Here is a 19,841-nt window from a genome sequence, read left to right as displayed (position 1 = left end):
TTTCGTTTCTCTTGAGTATGTATCCAAGAGCAAAATTGCTGGGGTCATAGGGCAACATTTTGAGGACCTGTATAGGAAACTGTCTTCCAGAGTAGCTGCACCATTTTGCACTCCCACCAGCGATGTCTGAGGGTTCCAGTTTCTCCACATCCCCACCTACACGTTAGTCTGTCTTTTTGATTATGACCGTCCTAGAGGTTATGAAGTGGGATCTCACTGTGGTTTTGATTTACATTTCCCTAATGACTAATGATGTTACACATCTTTTCTTGTGCTTCTTGGCCATTTGTATACTTTCTTTGCAGAAATGTCTGTTCAAAGGCTTTGCCAATTTTTAACTGAACTCTGTCTTTTCATTGTTGAGCTGTAAGGGCTTTTGTAGATCCTGGATACAAGTCTCGTCCAAGGGCCTTTCTCTATGCTGCACTCAGCCACCTGGAATGAACGAGAGGGACCCTGGCACACAGGCCGGAGGAGCCAGTGGGTGGCCGCTGTGAGCACAGGTCACCCCCTGAAGCTCACTCTTCTGGGATTTCTTTCAGCCGAGTGTGGCGGGACGGTGAAAGGAGAGGAGTCGGGGCAGGTGCTGTCACCCGGGTATCCAGCTCCCTACGAGCACAACCTCAACTGCATCTGGACCATCGAGGCCAATGCCGGCTGCACCATCGGGTAAGTGCCAGGGCCAGCAGAGGAACCGTTGCCAGCTGTTCAGGGGAGTCATCACCAGTCCACCAGCCAGTGGCTGGCCCTGCCCACCTCACCTGGAGGCCCTGGTGAGCAACAGTGGTTGCTATGACCCCGGGCTCAGGCCGGGGCCCATGGAAAACCTGAAAAGGCCAGCCTCGGCATCACAGGGCTGTAATCCAAGTTCAGACAATTCACTGGCCTAGGCGGTACGGTGTCCGCACAGCAGCTGAGGGCATAGGCGTGAATCCCAGCCCAGCCGTTTGCCATTTGTAGGACTTTGGGTAAGTTTCTTCTCCTCTCCATCTGTGGCGTATGAGTTATAATGTTGGCTTCTCGGGATAAAGCATCTAACCGAGACACTGCAGGTAATGTACTCAGCACAGTGCTTGAAACATAGGAAATATTTATTCATGGTTCGGTGGTTGTTTCTCTGATGGTAGTAAAGGTCAGTTTAGAACTGTATGACCCCAGATTGCTTCCCTTTCTCAGTCTGAGTTTCTACGTCTGTAAAATGAGAACAAAAATGCTTGTGATTTAGAGTTGTGGAAGCAATAGTCAGAAAAGCCCAGCATACTGTCAGGTACTGTGTACATATTCCCTCACAATGTAACTTCTTTTCCACGTACGTGCTTGACTAACAGGAAGTACTTTTTGGAGTTCCAAAGAGTCAGAGAAGAAAAGAGCTTTACCATTTATTGAGCACAGGGCCTGGCACACGTAACGTCTTATTAACTCTTCACAGTAGCCCTGGTAATACGAATAGTAAGCCCTAAAAATAAATAGACATTCTTATTACTCCCATTTTATAGATGACAGAACTGAGATTCCAGGAGAATTCATAGTGTGTCTAAGCTCACACAGTGAAGCAGAAAGCCTGGGGCGTGGATCCAGGTCTTTCTGAATCTTCGCACCAGATGATGCTGCTGGCAAACTGGGTTCAGAGGAGCTGTGAGGAAAAGAGGAGGTTGGCGTGGCAGGATGGATGAGGTATGGCTAGAGAATTGAACCAGGCAGTTGGAGCGGGAATGGTCTGGCTGGCGTGGGGAATGCGTGCGGAAAGGAATGGGAGACAGACTGGGTTAGGAAGCAGCCTGCTGGCGGAGAATGCTAAATGCCAGTAAGCAAGAGGGCGCCGTGGAAGGTCCCTAAGCAGGGTTATTTACAGTGGAGGGGGCTCATGGGAAGAAAACCAGTCAGAAGTCTGTCGCAGTAATCCAGGGATGAACTGTTGAGACTTTGGAAGAGTGGGGAGTCAAGACAAGAGGCAGAAGTGCGGCTAGGAGAGGTTCCCTGCCCTGGCGAGGTCTCCGTGAAGGGGAACTGGCTGAACGGGTGTGTTGCTGCCAGAGATACAGCTGTTTGCACATTCGCTGATGTACACATGGTCTTAGACCCAGTCCAGTTAAAGAAATGTATGAAGTGTTTGCCACGTGCAAGTTTTTGAGCTCGGCCCTGTGCAAAATGAGGTCAGCAGAGCTCTTGGGGGTTTTGTGTTAAATACAAAACTTCATCCCACACTGCTTCTGGAATCACTTTCTGGAAGCATGCCTGGTCAACTCACACTCTAACTAGAACCCTTGCGTGGCACCCATGCTCACAGGAGCTGAACATCTTATCCTGGTTTTCAAGGCTGTCAGGACTTCAACCCACCTCCCAACCTTATTTCCCACCACTTCTCTTCAACGACAAAGCTGAATTGCGAGTGGCCCCTGTACATGTACTCAAGGCCGTGCTCAGTGCCTTGGTTTCCACTCTGCCCTCCCCGGAATGCCCCCCTCCCTCCAAAGACTTAAGTCTACAACTCTCGCTCCCTCAAAGTCAAGTGCACATGTCAGCTCACCCAGGAAGTCTCCCCCAGTCCACTCGCAGGAGACTGCTAGGAGTCCTTTCTCCGCTTCTGTGTTCCCATTGCCCATGGCCTGTATTTCCCTTATGACACTGACCACTCCTCTCCTCCATTTATGCTCCTGCTTTAGCTCCCCAGCCAGAGCCACGCTCTCTGCCCGATTCATCTTCACAAGTCTCCTGGCTCTCAGCACAGTGGCAGAGGCTTAACAAGTGTCAAGTGTTGAATGAATGAATGAATGAAGCAAGCAGGACCCAGATATAAAGGTAGATTTATGACTAGCCGATCCACGAAGGTCCCTCAGTAAATAGTAAATGAACAATGAATTCGTCACAGGTGTCTCCATATACAAATCAGGAGGTTTTCCCATGTTCCCGCCTTGCACGTTACTCATTCATTCATTCGTTCCTCCATGTAATAGCTGTCTGCTGAATACATGGCAGTGCCTGTGGGAGACACTGGCGTTGCCCAGATGAATAAGACCACGGCCGCTGTTGGCAAAGAGGAGATGTGCGTGTACACAGAGCGAGGTGGTGGAAGGAGGGGGCAGGGGACTGAACAGTTGGACAGGAGACCAGAGAGGCTATCCTGGAAATGAAAACACTAGAGTAAGTCGTGTAGGATGGAGAGGAGTTGCCAGGTAGCCAAGGAAGAAGGTTGGCAGGACAGAAGGGCCTACTAGGCAGAAGAGGTGACGCAGGGTGTGCGGGCTCAAGGAGCTGGTCCCCATGGCTGGAGCATCACCTGAGATCTGGTGGAGGGATGGGCCATGGTGAGGGATGAAACTGGTGGAGCGGGCTGCATGCAGCCAGAGCACAGAGGACCGTGGCGGCCGTGATGCTGAGTTTGGCCCTGTCGTGGCAGCCCTGTGGAGAAGGGGACAGATGGGGTCTGGCACCCCAGTGAGGAGGAGGCCGTCTCCAGAGTGTCGTCGGGATGAGGAGACCTGAACCCTGCCAGTGGCGATGGGATGGAGAAGAAGGATGGAGAAGAAGGATGGAGAAGAAGGGATGAGTTCAGGAGACATTTAAGGAGTCACACCAGCCGGTCTCACTCGCCTCAAGAAATGTGGAAACAGATTTCTTCTGTTTCCCTATTTTTTGTTGTGCAACATACAATATGTACAATAGAAAAGTCGAGCAGTATGCCGAGCACCTGCTTCCCTCCCACCTAGACTCAACTACTGTGAATATTTGCCCTCTTTCTCTTTTTTCTCTCTGTCCCTTTTTTTTTTTTTTTTCTTTTTTGGCTGAATCCCACAAAGGTAACTGTAGACATCCTGATACTTCTTGCCTAAGTACTTGGGCGTGCATCTCCTCCATGACATAGTAACCTTAGCACACCCATGACATGCGACATCAGTCCCCGGGAATTCAGGTTTAGGAGAAGGGTGGGAGGAGAGCCGAGAGATCTCAGAGCGGCTGACAGGGAGAGCACAAGAGTTCAGTGATGGCATTTCTGGGCAGACGTGAGGACTGTTATCACTTACAGGAATGATGGGTGTGGGGTGGGCTGGAGGGGAGAGCAGAGCATCCCTTCCTAGCCCTCAGGAAGAGAGGATCGAGACAAATAGAGGAAATATTCTCTCCAGAGATGGAAAGAACTATAGAGGGGGCCTGCTGGCTGTGTGTGTGAGGACCCTGAGGTGGGGAATGGCGGGGAGAGGATGCAAGTGACCTCAGCCCTCCATTGGGAAGGTTTCTTGGAGTCACACAACCTCCAAGGAGCTGATGCACATGAGCAGAGGCTGCACGGAGAGTGGCCAAAAGATGGGGATGGAGTGATGGGACACTTCCGCCTTCCTCCTGCGATCCCTCCACCCCAGGCTGCCGTGCCAGCTAGCGTCTGCAGTGTCCTCGTGCACATCTGTACTCTAGTGTGTTCTCTCCCTCTCTCCTCTCTCTCCCTCACCGCCCCCCATATCCCGCCACCCCTCCCTGGAATCACCGGCCACAAAGTTAAGGGAATTTGTAATCAGATAGAATTCAGACAAACACAAAAAATCCCCTTTTGTGTTTCTGCCCTTATTCAGAGTAAGACTTAGTTATTATTTTTTAAGTGAGAATTTCTTTACAGAATTTTTCTTTATAAAAAGGAGATACTCATTTTTAAAAATTTAGAGTACAAACCATAAAGAAGTTTATAAAGTAGAAATCAAAAGTCCCCATCGTCTTACTCTGCTCTCCTCTGCACACCCTACATAAGATAGCCACTGATATCCATTTGTTCAGCTTCCTCTTTTAGGTATTTTGTATGCCAGCGTCTACAGAAAGCAAATGCAATAAGCATGCTTGCTAAAACGAGATCACCTCTTTGAGTGGCTCGGTAACTTGCTTTGTGTTTTACCCTTTACTCATATATCATCATCTTATCCTCTCAGTCTATATAGATCAGCCTCATCCTGGTTAATGGTTACAGGGAATTCTGTTGTCTGTACAACCATAATTTATTTAACTACTTCCCTATAGATAAAGTGAATATTTTCAGTTTTTCGCCCGAGTAAACATCCTTACACATGAATCTTTAAACAGTTGTCCAGTGAGTTCCTTAGGATATGTTCTTAGAAGGCAAATTTTGATACATGACCTCAAATTTCCCTCTAGCTATTGCAGCAATTTACACATCTACCAAAAGCCTGCTTCCCTACCCAGCATCACTTTATGTTGTCAATCCTGGCAGTGTTAACCAGTTTGATGGGCAAGATGGTATTTAATTGCCTTTGCTGCTTCAAGCTCTTTGTATATTTTTCTATGGGGGAGTTTATTTTTTCTCATATAGACTGTTCAGCTGGGTTTATTTCTAGTCTGTAATTTGAGGTTAGATTTCTTTTCAACCTGAGTATTTAAGAATGTCTTAAAAGTTACTAAGTTATATATTTTGTATGATTTTTAAATCAGTTCCACTTTTACTGCATTGTGCCCTTGTTACTTTTTGAATTTTTTCTTACTTATGTTCTATGTATATTTGAAGAAAGGGGAAAGAGTTCAGGGATTTATACATTTCTTTTACATCCAATGTATTATGCTTTCTTTCAAACAAAATATATTATGCTTTTTATTGCTTTTTTTTATTTTTAACTCTTCCAATTTTTAGTTGATTTGATTTAATTTGCTCTGTTTCTCCTCTGGTGGTTTGAAAGATCCGTATCCCATTTGCATTCTGCCAATGGTCTTGTGTTTTCATTAATTCTGTTTTCAACAGTATTTATTCTGTGATTCCTCCCTCTTTATTTCGGAAATCTTGTTTTGGCTTTCGTTTTTATTTCAAGAAAACTGTACTTTTTGTTTTCAGATTTCTCTTGACAGCTTACTTTTGTTTTTATCAATGCATTACCATCTTGCATCTCTCTGAGGACAGTATTTATGTTTTGTTTTACAACAGCTCCTGTTCCCCACCCCACCCCACCCCACCCCGCATCGACTGCGTCCTGCAGTTGGGCCATTTGGGCTGATCATTTGAAGAGTTGACTATCTTTGTGTCCCAGTTGTCCTCCCAGTTGTCATTCATTCAGTATCAAGTTGCAGCTGAGAGCCAGACTCGGCCACCACACTACCTACCACTCTTATTCTCTCTGTAGCTTGGGAAGCTCTTCAAGCAGGCACCCTGTGCCTCAGTTCTCTTCCCTGTAACACGGTGATTAAAATGGTACCTACCGCTTGAGGCTGCCGTGAGGATGAAGTGAGCTAACATATCCGAACACTTAGAACAGTGCCTGGGACGTAATTCCCAAATGTGGAGAACCCCCTCCACGAGCTGTAGGTGGTTGTTCATTTGACCCAGATGGGCATCCCGGAGCACAGCAGGTGATAGGTCACCCCTTAGATCACAGATGATGGTGCCGTGCTGTTGGTGGGGGCAGGTGTCAAGCAGGTCTTTCCCTTGGGTGTGCCAGCCGGGAGGGGATGTGCGACAGCCCACAGGCCAGTCCATGAGACTGTCCCCGGGGGCGCAGACAGAAGGCTTGCAGATGCCTCCCAGCACCCTGCTCAGCCTCGACGAAGCATTGGAGGCAACGGGAGGGATCCGTGGTTGCCTCACCCCAGCAAGCTGGGCAAAGAGAGTCCCTTTCCAGGAGTGCCCGGGGGGACAGTGGGTGGCTGCAGGGATTCACGTTCAGGCTGACCCCTGGGTGGGGCCCATGTAGAAAAGCGGGCCCTTCCTGGGTGTGCACAACAAGGGTGGGCTGGCTGTGAGACCCTGCCCTTGAACATGGGGGCGGGGGCGGCCTACAGCATTTGGCAAGTGTTTCTCCCTGAGGGCCAAGAATGGCACAGGCTGACTGATGAACTCTGTCCAGGCCTGGCAGCTAACAGCAGGAGAACAGACCAGGGAACTGTGCCCTTCATGTCACCCCTAACTATGTTGTCAGTTCATAGAACATGGAAGTTTCAGCCCACATGGGTGGGACCTCTTCTCAGTTTCCGATGTTGGATCTGAGTTTTCCTTTTGATAATCAGTGGACCAGCTCAGATGACAACTGGGGAAGAGCGGGAGGCAAAACCTTTTGCTCTTGGGCCTCCCCTCTACTTAGTGTTTATCCAGTCACTACAGCGTACCAGGTTCTAAGTCAGTTATTATTGTCCCCATTTTATAGATGGGATCATTGAGGCCCAGAAAGGATGAATGTCTCACAATTACCCAGTGATACAGATTTCAAGCCCATTCTGTCTGGCCCCAGTCTGCTCTTCTGACCCTGGTTTAGTTCCATGTAACAAACCAGGACATTGAACACCTTCTCTGTGCCAGAGACTGTGTGATGCAGTGTGGTGGGAAACACAAAGATCAGACCACGGCCAGTCCTTGTCTGCCAGGGGCTCATATTCTAGTGGGAAATAGGCAAATAAACAGGTACCCCCAAGACAGTAAGTGCAAGCCAAGTTCAGTAATGGGGAAGAGAAAGACAAGTTCTACCTGGAGGTATAGAGGGGAAGCATGCCAATTGAGGGGAAGGAGAGTGAAGGCATGAACCTAGGGGAAAGTATAGGGTCTGTCCACAAAGGAGGAACAAGCAGTCACTTGATGTGGCTGGATGTGGGGGGACAAGGTTGCATGGGTAGAGACGGGTCTCTGCGGGACCCTGAATGCCAAGATGAGAACTCTACATGGATTCCTCAGGATAACGAGCAGCCACTGGAATAATTTGAAGACAGTAACGACATTCAGTTCATTTAAAAACTCGGAGCACTTAGTGCCAGGCATTCTGCCAGTCACTGAGCGTATAAATATAAATAAGAAACAGTCTTTTCCCTTGAAGGTCTCAGTCTTACAGATAGAAATTTTATCCATTAGGAATGAAAATAAAAAAACTGACTAAAGCTGGCTTCAGCAGATGGGGGTTCACTTTTTCTCCTGGAAAAAGAATCTGAAGATCCCATCCAGACCTGCAGCTGCTCAGGATACCATTGCTTTTCTTCTTGTTCTGCCATCCTTAGGCTTTCGTCCTCATAGTTACCTAGTCAGCTGCTGCAGCTCCAGGCATTGTGTCCGTGTTCCAGTCTCAAATAAGAGGGAAGAGGAAAGGGAGCAGAGTTTTCTTCTAGGGAGGGTTTACATATTTATTGAGGAAGAACCACCATCCTCACAGACATCTTCCTACATTCCATTAGTCTGAACTTGCCATGACTGGCTGAGGGAAAGTGAGAGATCAGTTTTGTTTTGCTTTTACAGTTTCAATAGCAGAGACAGATGAGAGGTTTGGAAATGGAGTACAGAGAAGCCTACCTATAGTGCCTACCTAGATTCTTATATAACGAAATAAATGCTATAGTAGAAGTATGTACAAAACACAATAGAAAGCATTTGCAAGGCCAGTTCATAATTTTAGGTGGCAGCTGAGGGGCTGGGTGTTACAGACAGGAAGTGCTAGTCTAGCTACACTTTACCGAACAGTAGTAGTTCACCATGCAGAGTGGAGGTAAAGACCTTCCAGGCATGTAAAAGAGAGGAAGGGGTGGGTAGCTGCTTCTGAAAGAGCTCATTATCTGGTATGTCATGATGATATCTCCACTTCAGGAAGTTCAGTGGCAGCAATGCAGAGGATAAGTTGACTGGGACACCAAGGAGGAATTGAGTATAACTGTTTGAGGGGTCCTGGTTACACTCAGAAGAACTGAGTACAAATTAGATGGAGGTTGAGAGCTGTATGTGGCTGGCTATAAAGAAGGGAAGGGGGAAAGGGATAAGACACAGTGCTTTGCCGGTAGGCTTTCCATGAAGAGATCTGGGGCACTTGGAGAATGGAGAACTTATTGTTCCTGGAAGCTCTGATTTCTGCTCCTAATGCCCATTTAGTTATAAAGTTCATGTTTGGCTAATAGTCCTAGTTTGTTGAATTTTAACTGTGGAGATGCTTCTTAATGATTAACACGAGGGCAACCTGGGAACTCTGTTCTTGGCTGTTGGTTAAGATGCAGTAGGATTGCTGAGAGAGGGGGCCATGGTTTTGATTAACCAGAACCCCTGCCCAGTGGAACTTGTCTTCCTGGGAGGATGCCGGAATAGACAAAACATCTGGCTGTGCCTGAAGCCCAGATGGCCCCGCTGCAGTTTCATATCAATCAGAGGGCAGCAATTCCCCACTGAGGTCAGTGAGGCTTCCCTTTACCCAGCAAGCAGGCAGCTGGCCCAGAGGAGGCACCAGAAGTAAAGCTTCTGTTCATAGCTCTTGCCAGGAATTGTGGCTTCAGGTTTAGCAGCTTCCAGAAGGTTTATTTTCTTGCAGTGACAGCAAGTCAGACCTTAAACAGAGAAGGTCCATGTACTCATACCACAAGAACTGACCTCCTGAAGGAACTGAACAGATAAGCACAAACACAATGGGCATGGCTTTGTCAGATTTACAATTTCAACAAACCAACAAAAAGGAGCTCAAAAGTGTTTGAAGGAGAGGATGTAGGTAACCTGGTAGGTATAAATGTAGCTTTAAGAGTGGTGGTGCACTCTGGCACTTTAGCTTTTCATAGGTTAACTCTAGAAAAAGAAAAACTACTTCAAATTATCCAAGAATAATAATCCAGCCGAGCTACACTGGATAGTTGAATTGGCCAGCATACACCAATTTGACTGCCAGTTTACAATCCCAGAAATGAATTCCAACATCTCTTAGGAAGAAAATAAACAGTTCAACCAAAGAAATGCAAACCTTGTTGGTTGGCCACATTGGACCACTATAAATCTCTCCCTTTCAAAAAATAAGTAAACAAATAAGCAAAAATTAAACTAAATTAAATGAAAAACTTGTGATGCTACTTAAAACATACCATTCTTAAAAAAAAGAGAACCATTTTCCTAAAGAAATAGAAACAATTTCCTGAAAAGATTTTACCATAGTAGGCAGAGGAAATTTTAAATGGGTATATAGATAATATTCTCATTTAAATATAAGAAATAGGGATGAGAAATAGCAGAAAATGGATGGTGAAATGGAGGAAGAGAGCTCCTGAACTAGAAACACAGTGACAGAGACAAGTGAAGAATGAAAAGAAACTAAATACAGAAGGAAAATTACAATCACAGTAGTTGTCTTGTAAGAAATAAAAACATTGAAATAGCAGGCAAGCTGGAGAATCTCTCTGAGACCGAAGAGAAAAGGTGTGAAGGTGGAGAAGTAATGAAAGAAAAGTTGCCAAATGTGGAAAGCAGAGCACCAATCCAGGCGGCATAAATGAAGAAGAACAATTAACAAATGGAACAATTAACAAAAAGTACAATAAAACACATGATGGCAAACTCTTCTTATCCCTGGTGAATTGAAAGGACTCACCGAGTTCCAGGCAAAAGGAATAAGATACAACTTGATGAAAAATGAAGCAGTTCCATGGAGAACAAAAAAAATCCCTATAAGCATTTGACAAAACACACACAGGTAAGCACACAATCAGCCCTCAGCAAATAAAACAGCCATTTCCGATAAACAATCACAACTAATCCAACCCTCCTGAAGTTTCTCCTCTAACATCAAAGACCAAAGACTTTGGAGAATCATTGATTCAGCCAGGATATAATATGCACAAGAGCCACAGAAAATTGCCCGCCCGGGCTTGCTGAAGAACTTGCAAAGAGAGGGCAGCAGGCCCCCAAAGTTATCAGGTCCTAAAGCCTGGAACCTGTAAACATTACCTCATTTGGTAAAAGGATCTTTGCAGATGTGGTCAAACCAAGGATTCTGAGATGAAGAGATTATTGTGGATTATCTGGATGGGCTCTAAATGCAATCATATATATCCTTATAAGAAGGAAGCAGAGGGAGATTTTATATACACAGAGGAAAAGGTGATGTGAAGACAGACACCGAGATTGGAATGATGAGGCCTCAAGCCAAGGAATGCCAACAGTCACCAGAAACTGGAAGAAGCAAAAAATAGATTCTCCCCTAGGGGCTCTGGAGGGAGTGCAGCCCTGCTGACACCTTGATTTCCACATAGCAATACTGATTTCAGACTTCCGGCCTCCAGAACTTCAAAAGAATAAAGTTCTGTTGTTTTAAGTCACCACATTTGTGGTACTTTGTCACAGCAGCCACAGGAAACTAAAATAGACATAATTTTCAGCCTACTGAGATGTTTAGGAAAAAACTATATAAAGAATTGGTGACCATGAAAGACGATATTTAATTTGAGTCTGTAGTCCCTGCTTGTATTGTCAGTGTTTTGATAGTTGGCGGAAGGCAGAGGGGAAAGTAAAATCTTTTTAGCTTTTCTGTCTTACACAAAGGAGAGTGAAATGCTATATTCTTTTTCTTTTTTTTTTTTAACATCTTTATTGGAGTATAATTGCTTTACAATGGTGTGTTAGTTTCTGCTTTATAACAAAGTGAATCAGCTATACATATACATGTATCCCCATATCTCCTCCCTCTTGCATCTCCCTCCCACCCTCCCTATCCCACCCATCTAGGTCGTCACAAAACACTGAGCTGATCTCCCTGTGCTTATTATTTTTCTTAAAGTTGATAATTAGAGAAAATACCCATTTAGGAATATTTTTGAAAATGTTTAAAAATGCCTAAAGTAGAATGAAAAAACAAAAATGTATACTTTGCAAATCACTGAAGGAAATGTGAAAATTAAGACATGTTACAAAGAAAAAGGAAATAGCAAGAAAACATAATAAACAAAAAGCATAAAACAGGTTGATGGAGATAAGCTTCTATTAGTCTCCCTATATTAGGCTCCTTTCACGTGAGACCCTCACAGTCCTCCAGTGAGTCCTCAAATTTGGCCAGCTGAGAAGGGAAAGAGAAGGCATCAGAGAGTAGAACAAAACTTGTTTTAAGAGTCAGGTCTTCCTCCTCATCCCACTGACCAGAACACATTTCCCAGCTCACCTAATTATAAGGGAGGTTGTGCCTAGGTGGAAGAAGAAACAAGAGTTTGTGAACACATAACATCATCGCTGCTTCAAGAACAAACATATCAATTCTGAAATGAGTATAAATTCACTTTTGTCTGGCCGCTCCACAGTGCGAGGTAGAAGAAAATAAGAGGAGAAGAGGTGGTCCCTGGAACAGGCCAGGGTTGCAGGAGCTCAGGATGGCTGGGGGAGGATTGAGGGATCAGCCAAGAACTAAGGTCAAGTGGGAGAGCAGAGTGCAAGACTGAAATGCTGAGCTAAGAGTCTGCAAAAGGAGTGGGCAGAATGATGTGTGAGCATCCCAGCGGGAGGCCCCGAGATGAGGGCACACAGGAAAAGGGAGCCTCTACTGTTACGTGTGGAGCTTTCACTGACCAACCTGTGGGTAGGGAGGGAGCTGTAAGGAGATTTGAGCTGGTGCACACAAGTTAAATTTCCATATTGCAAGCAAAAGAGTCTCAAGTACGGTAAAGAAAAAATAAATGCTGCTAAGAACAATAGAATATTAAAAAGTTGAGACAAAGGAATAGCATGAGAACATACATAAATAAAAACAGGGGTCACAATATTGCTTTTCTTTTTTTTGTTGTTTTACATCTTTATTGGAGTATAATTGCTTTACGATGGTGTGCTAGTTTCTGCTTTATAACAAAGTGAATCAGTTATACATATACATATGTTCCCATCTCTCTTCCCTCTTGCGTCTCGCTCCCTCCCACCCTCCCTATCCCTCCCCTCTAGGTGGTCACAAAGCATGGAGCTGATCTCCCATGCTATGCGGCTGCTTCCCACTAGCTATCTATTTTACGTTTGGTAGTGTATATATGTCCATGCCACTCTCTTGCTTTGTCACAGCTTACACTTCCCCCTCCCCATATCCTCAAGTCCATGCTCTAGTAGGTCTCTGTCTTTATTCCTATCTTACCCCTAGGTTCTTCATGACATTTATTTTCTTAAATTCCATATATATGTGTTAGCATATGGTATTTCTCTTTCTCTTTCTGACTTACTTCACTCTGTATGACAAACTCTAGGTCCATCCACCTCATTACAAATAGCTCAATTTCCTTTCTTTTTATGGCTGAGTAATATTCCACTGTATATATGTGCCACATCTTCTTTATCCATTCATCCGATGATGGACACTTAGGTTGTTTCCATCTCCTGGCTATTGTAAATAGAGCTGCAATGAACATTTTGGTACATGACTCTTTGAATTTTGGTTTTCTCAGGGTATATGCCCAGTAGTCAGATTGCTCGGTCATATGGTAGTTCTATTTGTAGTTTTTTCAGGAACCTCCATACTGTTCTCCATAGTGGCTGTACCAATTCACATTCCCACCAGCAGTGCAAGAGTGTTTCCTTTTCTCCACACCCTCTCCGGCATTTATTGTTTCTAGATTTTTTGATGATGGCCATTCTGACTGGTGTGAGATGATATCTCATTGTAGTTTTGATTTGCATTTCTCTAATGATTAATGATGTTGAGCATTCTTTCATGTGTTTGTTGTCAGTCTGTATATCTTCTTTGGAGAAATGTCTATTTAGATCTTCTGCCCATTTTTGGATTGGGTTGTTTGTTTTTTTGTTATTGAGCTGCATGACCTGCTTGTAAATTTTGGAGATTAATCCTTTGTCAGTTGCTTCATTTGCAAATATTTTCTCCCATTCTGAGAGTTGTCTTTTGGTCTTGTTTATGGTTTCCTTTGCTGTGCAAAAGCTTTGAAGTTTCATTAGGTCCCATTTGTTTATTTTTCTTTTTATTTCCATTTCTCTGGGAGGTGGGTCAAAAAGGATCTTGCTGGGATTTATGTCATAGAGTGTTCTGCCTATGTTTTGCTCTAAGAGTTTGATAGTTTCTGGCCTTACATTTAGGTATTTAATCCATTTTGAGCTTATTTTTGTGTACGGTGTTAGGGAGTGAACTAATCTCATACTTTAACATGTACCTGTCCAGTTATCCTAGCACCACTAATTGAAGAGGCTGTCCTTTCTCCACTGTACATTCCTACCTACTTTATCAAAGACAAGGTGATCATATGTGCGTGGGTTTATCTCTGGGCTTTCTATCCTGTTCCATTGATCTATATTTCTGTTTTTGTGCCAGTACCATATTGTCTTGATTACTGTAGCTTTGTAATATAGTCTGAAGTCTGAGAGCCTGATTCCTCCAGCTCCATCTTTCGTTCTCAAGATTGCTTTGGCTATTCAGGGTCTTTGTGTTTCCATACAAATTGTGAAATTTTTTGTTCTAGTTCTGTGAAAAATGCCAGTGGTAGTTTGATAGGGATTGCATTGAATCTATAGATTGCTTTGGGTAGTAGAGTCATTTTCACAATGTTGATTCTTCCAATCCAAAAACATGGTATATCTCTCCATCTATTTGTATCATCTTTAATTTCTTTCATCAGTGTCTTATAATTTTCTGTATACAGGTCTTCTGTCTCCTTAGGTAGGTTTATTCCTAGATATTTTATTCTTTTTGTTGCAATGGTAAATGACAGTGTTTTCTTGATTTCACTTTCAGGTTTTTCATCATTAGTGTATAGGAATGCCAGACATTTCTGTGCATTAATTTTGTATCCTGCTACTTTACCAAATTCATTGATTAGCTCTAGTAGTTTTCTGGTAGCATCTTTAGGATTCTCTATGTATAGTATCATGTCATCTGCAAACAGTGACAGCTTTATTTCTTTTTCTCCAATTTGGATTCCTTTTATTTCCTTTTCTTCTCTGATTGCTGTGGCTAAAACTTCCAAAACTATGTTAAAAAAGAGTGGTGAGAGTGGGCAACCTTGTCTTTTTCCTGATCTTAGTGGAAATGGTTTCAGTTTTTCACCATTGAGGACAATGTTGGCTGTGGGTTTGTCATATATGGCCTTTATTATGTTGAGGAAAGTTCTCTGTATGCCTACTTTCTGCAGGGTTTTTATCATAAAAGGGTGTTGAATTTTGTCGAAAGCTTCCTCTGCATTTATTGAGATGATCATATGGTTTTTCTCCTTCAATTTGTTAGTATGGTGTATCACATTGATTGATTTGCGTATATTGAAGAATCCTTGCATTTCTGGAATAAACCCAACTTGTTCAGGGTGTATGATCCTTTTAATGTGCTGTTGGATTCTGTTTGCTAGTAGTTTGTTGAGGATTTTTGCATCAATGTTCATCAGTGATATTGGCCTGTAGTTTTCTTTCTTTGTGACATCCTTGTCTGGTTTTGGTATCAGGGTGATGGTGGCCTTGTAGAATGAGTTTGGGTGTGTTCCTCCCTCTGCTATATTTTGCAAGAGTTTGAGAAGAATAGGTGTTAGCTCTTCTCTAAATGTTTGATAGAATTTGCCTGTGAAGCTATCTGGTCCTGGGCTTTTGTTTGTTGGAAGATTTTTAATCACAGTTTCAGTTTCAGTGCTTGTGATTGGTCTGTTCATATTTTCTATTTCTTCCTGATTCAGTCTTGGCAGGTTCTACTTTTCTAAGAATTTGTCCATTTCTTCCAAGTTGTCCATTTTATTGGCATAGAGTTGCTTGTAGTAATCTCTCATGATCTTTTGTATTTCTGCAGTGTCAGTTGTTACTTCTCCTTTTTTATTTCTAATTCTATTGATTTGAGTCTTCTCCCTTTTTTTTCTTGATGAGTCTGGCTAATGGTTTATCAATTTTGTTTATCATCTCAAAGAACCAGCTTTTAGTTTTATTGATCTTTGCCCTCGTTCCCTTCATTCCTTTTTCATTTATTTCTGATCTGATCTCTATGTTTTCTTTCCTTCTGCTAACTTTGGGGTTTTTTCTTCTTCTTTCTCTAATTGCTTTAGGTGCAAGGTTAAGTTGTTTATTCGAGATGTTTCCTGTTTCTTAAGGTAGGATTGTATTGCTATAAACTTCCCTCTTAGAACTGCTTTTGCTGCATCCTGTAGGTTTTGGGTCGTCGTGTCTCCATTGTCATTTGTTTCTAGGTTTTTTTTTTATTTCTTCTTTGATTTCTTCAGTGATCACTTCATTATTAAATAGTGTATTGTTTAGCCTCCATGTGTTTGTATTTTTTACAGTTTTTTTCCTGTAATTGATATCTAGTCTCATAGCATTATGGTCAGAAAAGATACTTGATACAACTTCAATTTTCTTAAATTTACCAAGGCTTGATTTGTGATCCAAGATATGATCTATCCTGGAGAATGTTCCATGAGCACTTGAGAAAAATGTGTATTCTGTTGTTTTTGGATGGAATGTCCTATAAATATCAATTAAGTCCATCTTGCTTAATGTATCATTTAAAGCCTGTGTTTCCTTATTTATTTTCATTTTGGATGATCTGTCCATTGTTGAAAGTGGGGTGTTAAAGTCCCCTATTATGAATGTGTTACTGTCGATTTCCCCTTTTATGGCTGTTAGTATTTGCCTTATGTATTTTGGTGCTTCTATGTTGGGTGCATAAATATTTACAATTGTTATATCTTCTTCTTGGGTCAGTCCATTGATCATTATGTAGTGTCCTTCTTTGTCTCTTGTAAGAGTCTTTATTTTAAAGCCTATTTTGTCTGATATGAGAATTGCTACTCCAGCTTTCTTTTGGTTTCCATTTGCATGGAATATCTTTTTCCGTCCCCTCACTTTCAGCCTGTATCTGTCTCTAGGTTGAAGTGGGTCTCTTGTAGACAGCATATATATGGGTCTTGTTTTTGTATCCATTCAGCCAGTCTGTGTCTTTTGGTGGGAGCATTTAATCCATTTACATTTAATGTAATTATCGATATGTATGTTCCTATTCCCACTTTCTTAATTGTTTTGGGTTTGTTATTGTAGGTCTTTTCCTTCTCTTGTGTTTCTTGCCTAGAGAAGGTCCTTTAGCATTTGTTGTAAAGCTGGTTTGGTGGTGCTGAACTCTCTCAGCTTTTGCTTGTCTGTAAAGGTTTTAATTTCTCCATCAAATCTGAATGAGATCCTTGCTGGGTGGAGTAATCTTGGTTGTAGGTTTTTCTCCTTCATCACTTTAAATATGTCCTGCCAGTGCCTTCTGGCTTGCAGAGTTTCTGCTGAAAGATCAGCTGTTAACTTTATGGGGATTCCCTTGTGTGTTATTTGTAGTTTTTCCCTTGCCACTTTTAATATGATTTCTTTGTATTTAATTTTTGACAGCTTGATTAATATGTGTCTTGGTGTGTTTCTCCTTGGATTTATCCTGTATGGGACTCTCTGTGCTTCCTGGACTTGATTAACTATTTCCTTTCCCATATTAGGGAAGTTTTCAACTATAATCTCTTCAGATATTTTCTCAGTTCCTTTCTTTTTCTCTTCTTCTTCTGGAACCCCTATAATTCGAATGTTGGTGCGTTTTATGTTGTCCCAGAGGTCTCTGAGGCTGTCCTCAGTTCTTTTCATTCTTTTTTCTTTATTCTGTTCTGCTGTAGTTATTTCCACTATTTTATCTTCCAGGTCACTTATCCATTCTTCTGCCTCAGTTATTCTGCTATTGATCCCATCTAGAGTATTTTTAATTTCATTTATTGTGTTGTTCATCATTGCTTGTTTCATCTTTAGTTCTTCTAGGTCCTTGTTAAATGTTTCTTGCATTTTCTCTATTCTATTTCCAAGATTTTGGATCATCTTTATTATCATTATTCTGAATTCTTTTTCAGGTAGACTGCCTATTTCCTCTTCATTTGTTAGGTCTGGTGGGTTTTTATCTTGCTCCTTCATCTGCTATGTGTTTTTCTGTCTTCTCATTTTGCTTATCTTACTGTGTTTGGGGTCTCCTTTTTGCAGGCTGCAGGTTCGTAGCTCCCATTGTTTTTGGTGTCTGTCCCCAGTGGCTAAAGTTGGTTCAGTGGGTTGTGTAGGCTTCCTGGTGGAGGGGACTAGTGCCTGTGTTCTGGTGGATGAGGCTGGATCTTGTCTTTCTGGTCGGCAGGTCCACGTCTGGTGGTGTGTTTTGGGGTGTCTGTGGACTTATTATGATTTTAGGCAGCCTCTCTGCTAATGGGTGGGGTTGTGTTCCTGTCTTGCTAGTTGTTTGGCATAGGATGTCCAGCACTGTAGCTTGCTGGTCGTTGAGTGAAGCTGGGTGCTGGTGTTGAGATGGAGATCTTTGGGAGATTTTCGCCATTTGATATTATGTGGAGCTGGGAGGTCTCTTGTGGACCAGTGTCCTGAATTTGGCTCTCCCACCTCAGAGGCACAGCACTGATTCCTGGCTGCAGCACCAAGAGTCTTTCATCCACACAGCTCAGAATAAAAGGGAGAAGAAAGAAAGAAAGAAAGGGAGAGAGAGAGAGAGAGAAAGGGAGGGAGGGAGGGAGGGAGGAAGGAAGGAAGGAAGGGAAAGAAAGAAAGAAAGAAAGAAAGGAGGATAAAAGAAAATAAAGTAAGATAAAATTAAATTAAATTATTAAAATAAAAAATAATTATTAAGAAAAAAAAATTTTGTAAAGAAAAAAAAAATGACAGATAGAACCCTAGGATAAATGGTGAAAGCAAAGCTGTATAGACAAAATCTCACACAGAAGCATACACATACACACTCACAAAAAGAGGAAAAGGGGAAAAAAATAATCTTGCTCTCAAAGTCCACCTCGTCAATTTTGGGATGATTCGTTTTCTATTCACGTATTCCACAGATGCAGGGTACATCAAGTTGATTGTGGAGCTTTAATCCGCTGCTTCTGAGGCTGCTGGGAGAGATTTCCCTTTCTCTTCTTTGTTCACACAGCTCACAGGGGCTCAGCTTTGGATTTGGCCCCACCTCTGCGTGTAGGTCGCCGGAGGGCGTCTGTTCTTCGCTCAGACAGGACGGGGTTAAAGGAGCAGGTGCTTCGGGGACTCTGGCTCACTCAGGCCGGGGGCAGGTAGGGGTACGGATGCAGGGCGAGCCTGCGGCGGCAGAGGCCAGCGTGACGTTGCACCAGCCTGAGGCGCGCCGTGCGTTCTCCCGGGGAAGTTGTCCCTGGATCCCGGGACCCTGGCAGTGGTGGGCTGCACAGGCTCCCGGAAGGCGGGTGTGGATAGTGACCTGTGCTCGCACACAGACTTCTTGGTGGTGGCAGCAGCAGCCTTAGCATCTCATGCCCGTCTCTGGGGTCCGCGCTTTTAGCCGCGGCTCGCGCCCGTCTCTGGAGCTCCTTTAAGCAGCGCTCTTAATCCCCTCTCCTCGCGCACCAGGAAACAAAGAGAGAAGGAAAAGTCTCTTGCCTCTTCGGCAGGTCCAGACTTTTCCCCGGACTCCCTCCCGGCTTGCCGTGGTGCACTAACCCCGTGGAGGCTGTGTTCACGCTGCCAATCCCAGTCCTCTCCCCGCGCTCAGACGGAAGCCCGAGCCTCAGCTCCCACCTCGCCTGCCCCGGCGGGTGAGCAGACAAGCCTCTTGGGGCTGGTGAGTGCCAGTCGGCACAGATCCTCTGTGCAGGAATCTCTCTGCTTTGCCTTCCGCACCCCAGTGGCTGCGTTCTCCTCCGCGGCTCTGAAGCTCCCCACTCCGCCACCTGCAGTCTCCGCCCGCGAAGGGGCTTCCTAGTGTGTGGAAACCTTTCCTCCTTCACAGCTCCCTCCCACTGGTGCAGGTCCCGTCCCTATTCTTTTGTCTCTGTTTATTCTTTTTTCTTTTGCCCTAGGGAGTTTCTTGCCTTTTGGGAGGTCTGAGGTCTTCTGCCAGCATTCAGTAGGTGTTCTGTAGGAGTTGTTCCACGTGTAGATGTATTTCTGGTGTATATGTGGGGAGGAAGGTGATCTCCGCGTCTTACTCTTCCACCATCTTCCCGATTCCCCACCCCCGCCATCTTCCCGATTCCCCCCGGCTTTTCTAAATAAAGGTAAAATTCAAGGTTAAAATATATATATACATATTAAAAGGGACAGAGGGAATTATTTCACGTGATAAAATGCTTAGTCCACAAGTGTGTCAACAGTCATGAATCTTTATGCGCCAAATAACCTAACAAGAAAACTTAAAGCAAAATCTGTCAGAAAA

The 19,841-nt window shown here is 43.7% G+C and overlaps 1 protein-coding gene across 3 annotated transcripts in view; it reads left to right on the top strand.

Annotated features, from left to right (window-relative positions):
- Positions 1–19,841, top strand: part of CSMD2 (CUB and Sushi multiple domains 2) — a 668,701-nt gene that overhangs the window by 469,499 nt on the left and 179,361 nt on the right. For all 3 annotated transcript variants that reach the window (XM_067725393.1, XM_067725392.1, XM_067725391.1), the window contains one exon: positions 543–669. In XM_067725393.1, coding sequence (XP_067581494.1) covers positions 543–669 — 127 coding nt within the window. The remainder of the gene's footprint in view (positions 1–542; positions 670–19,841) is intronic.

Source organism: Pseudorca crassidens, chromosome 2, assembly GCF_039906515.1.
Source record: "Pseudorca crassidens isolate mPseCra1 chromosome 2, mPseCra1.hap1, whole genome shotgun sequence".
Lineage (NCBI taxonomy): Eukaryota > Metazoa > Chordata > Mammalia > Artiodactyla > Delphinidae > Pseudorca > Pseudorca crassidens.
Note: the sequence above shows the minus strand (reverse complement) of the source record. Positions and strands in the feature narration are given on the sequence as shown.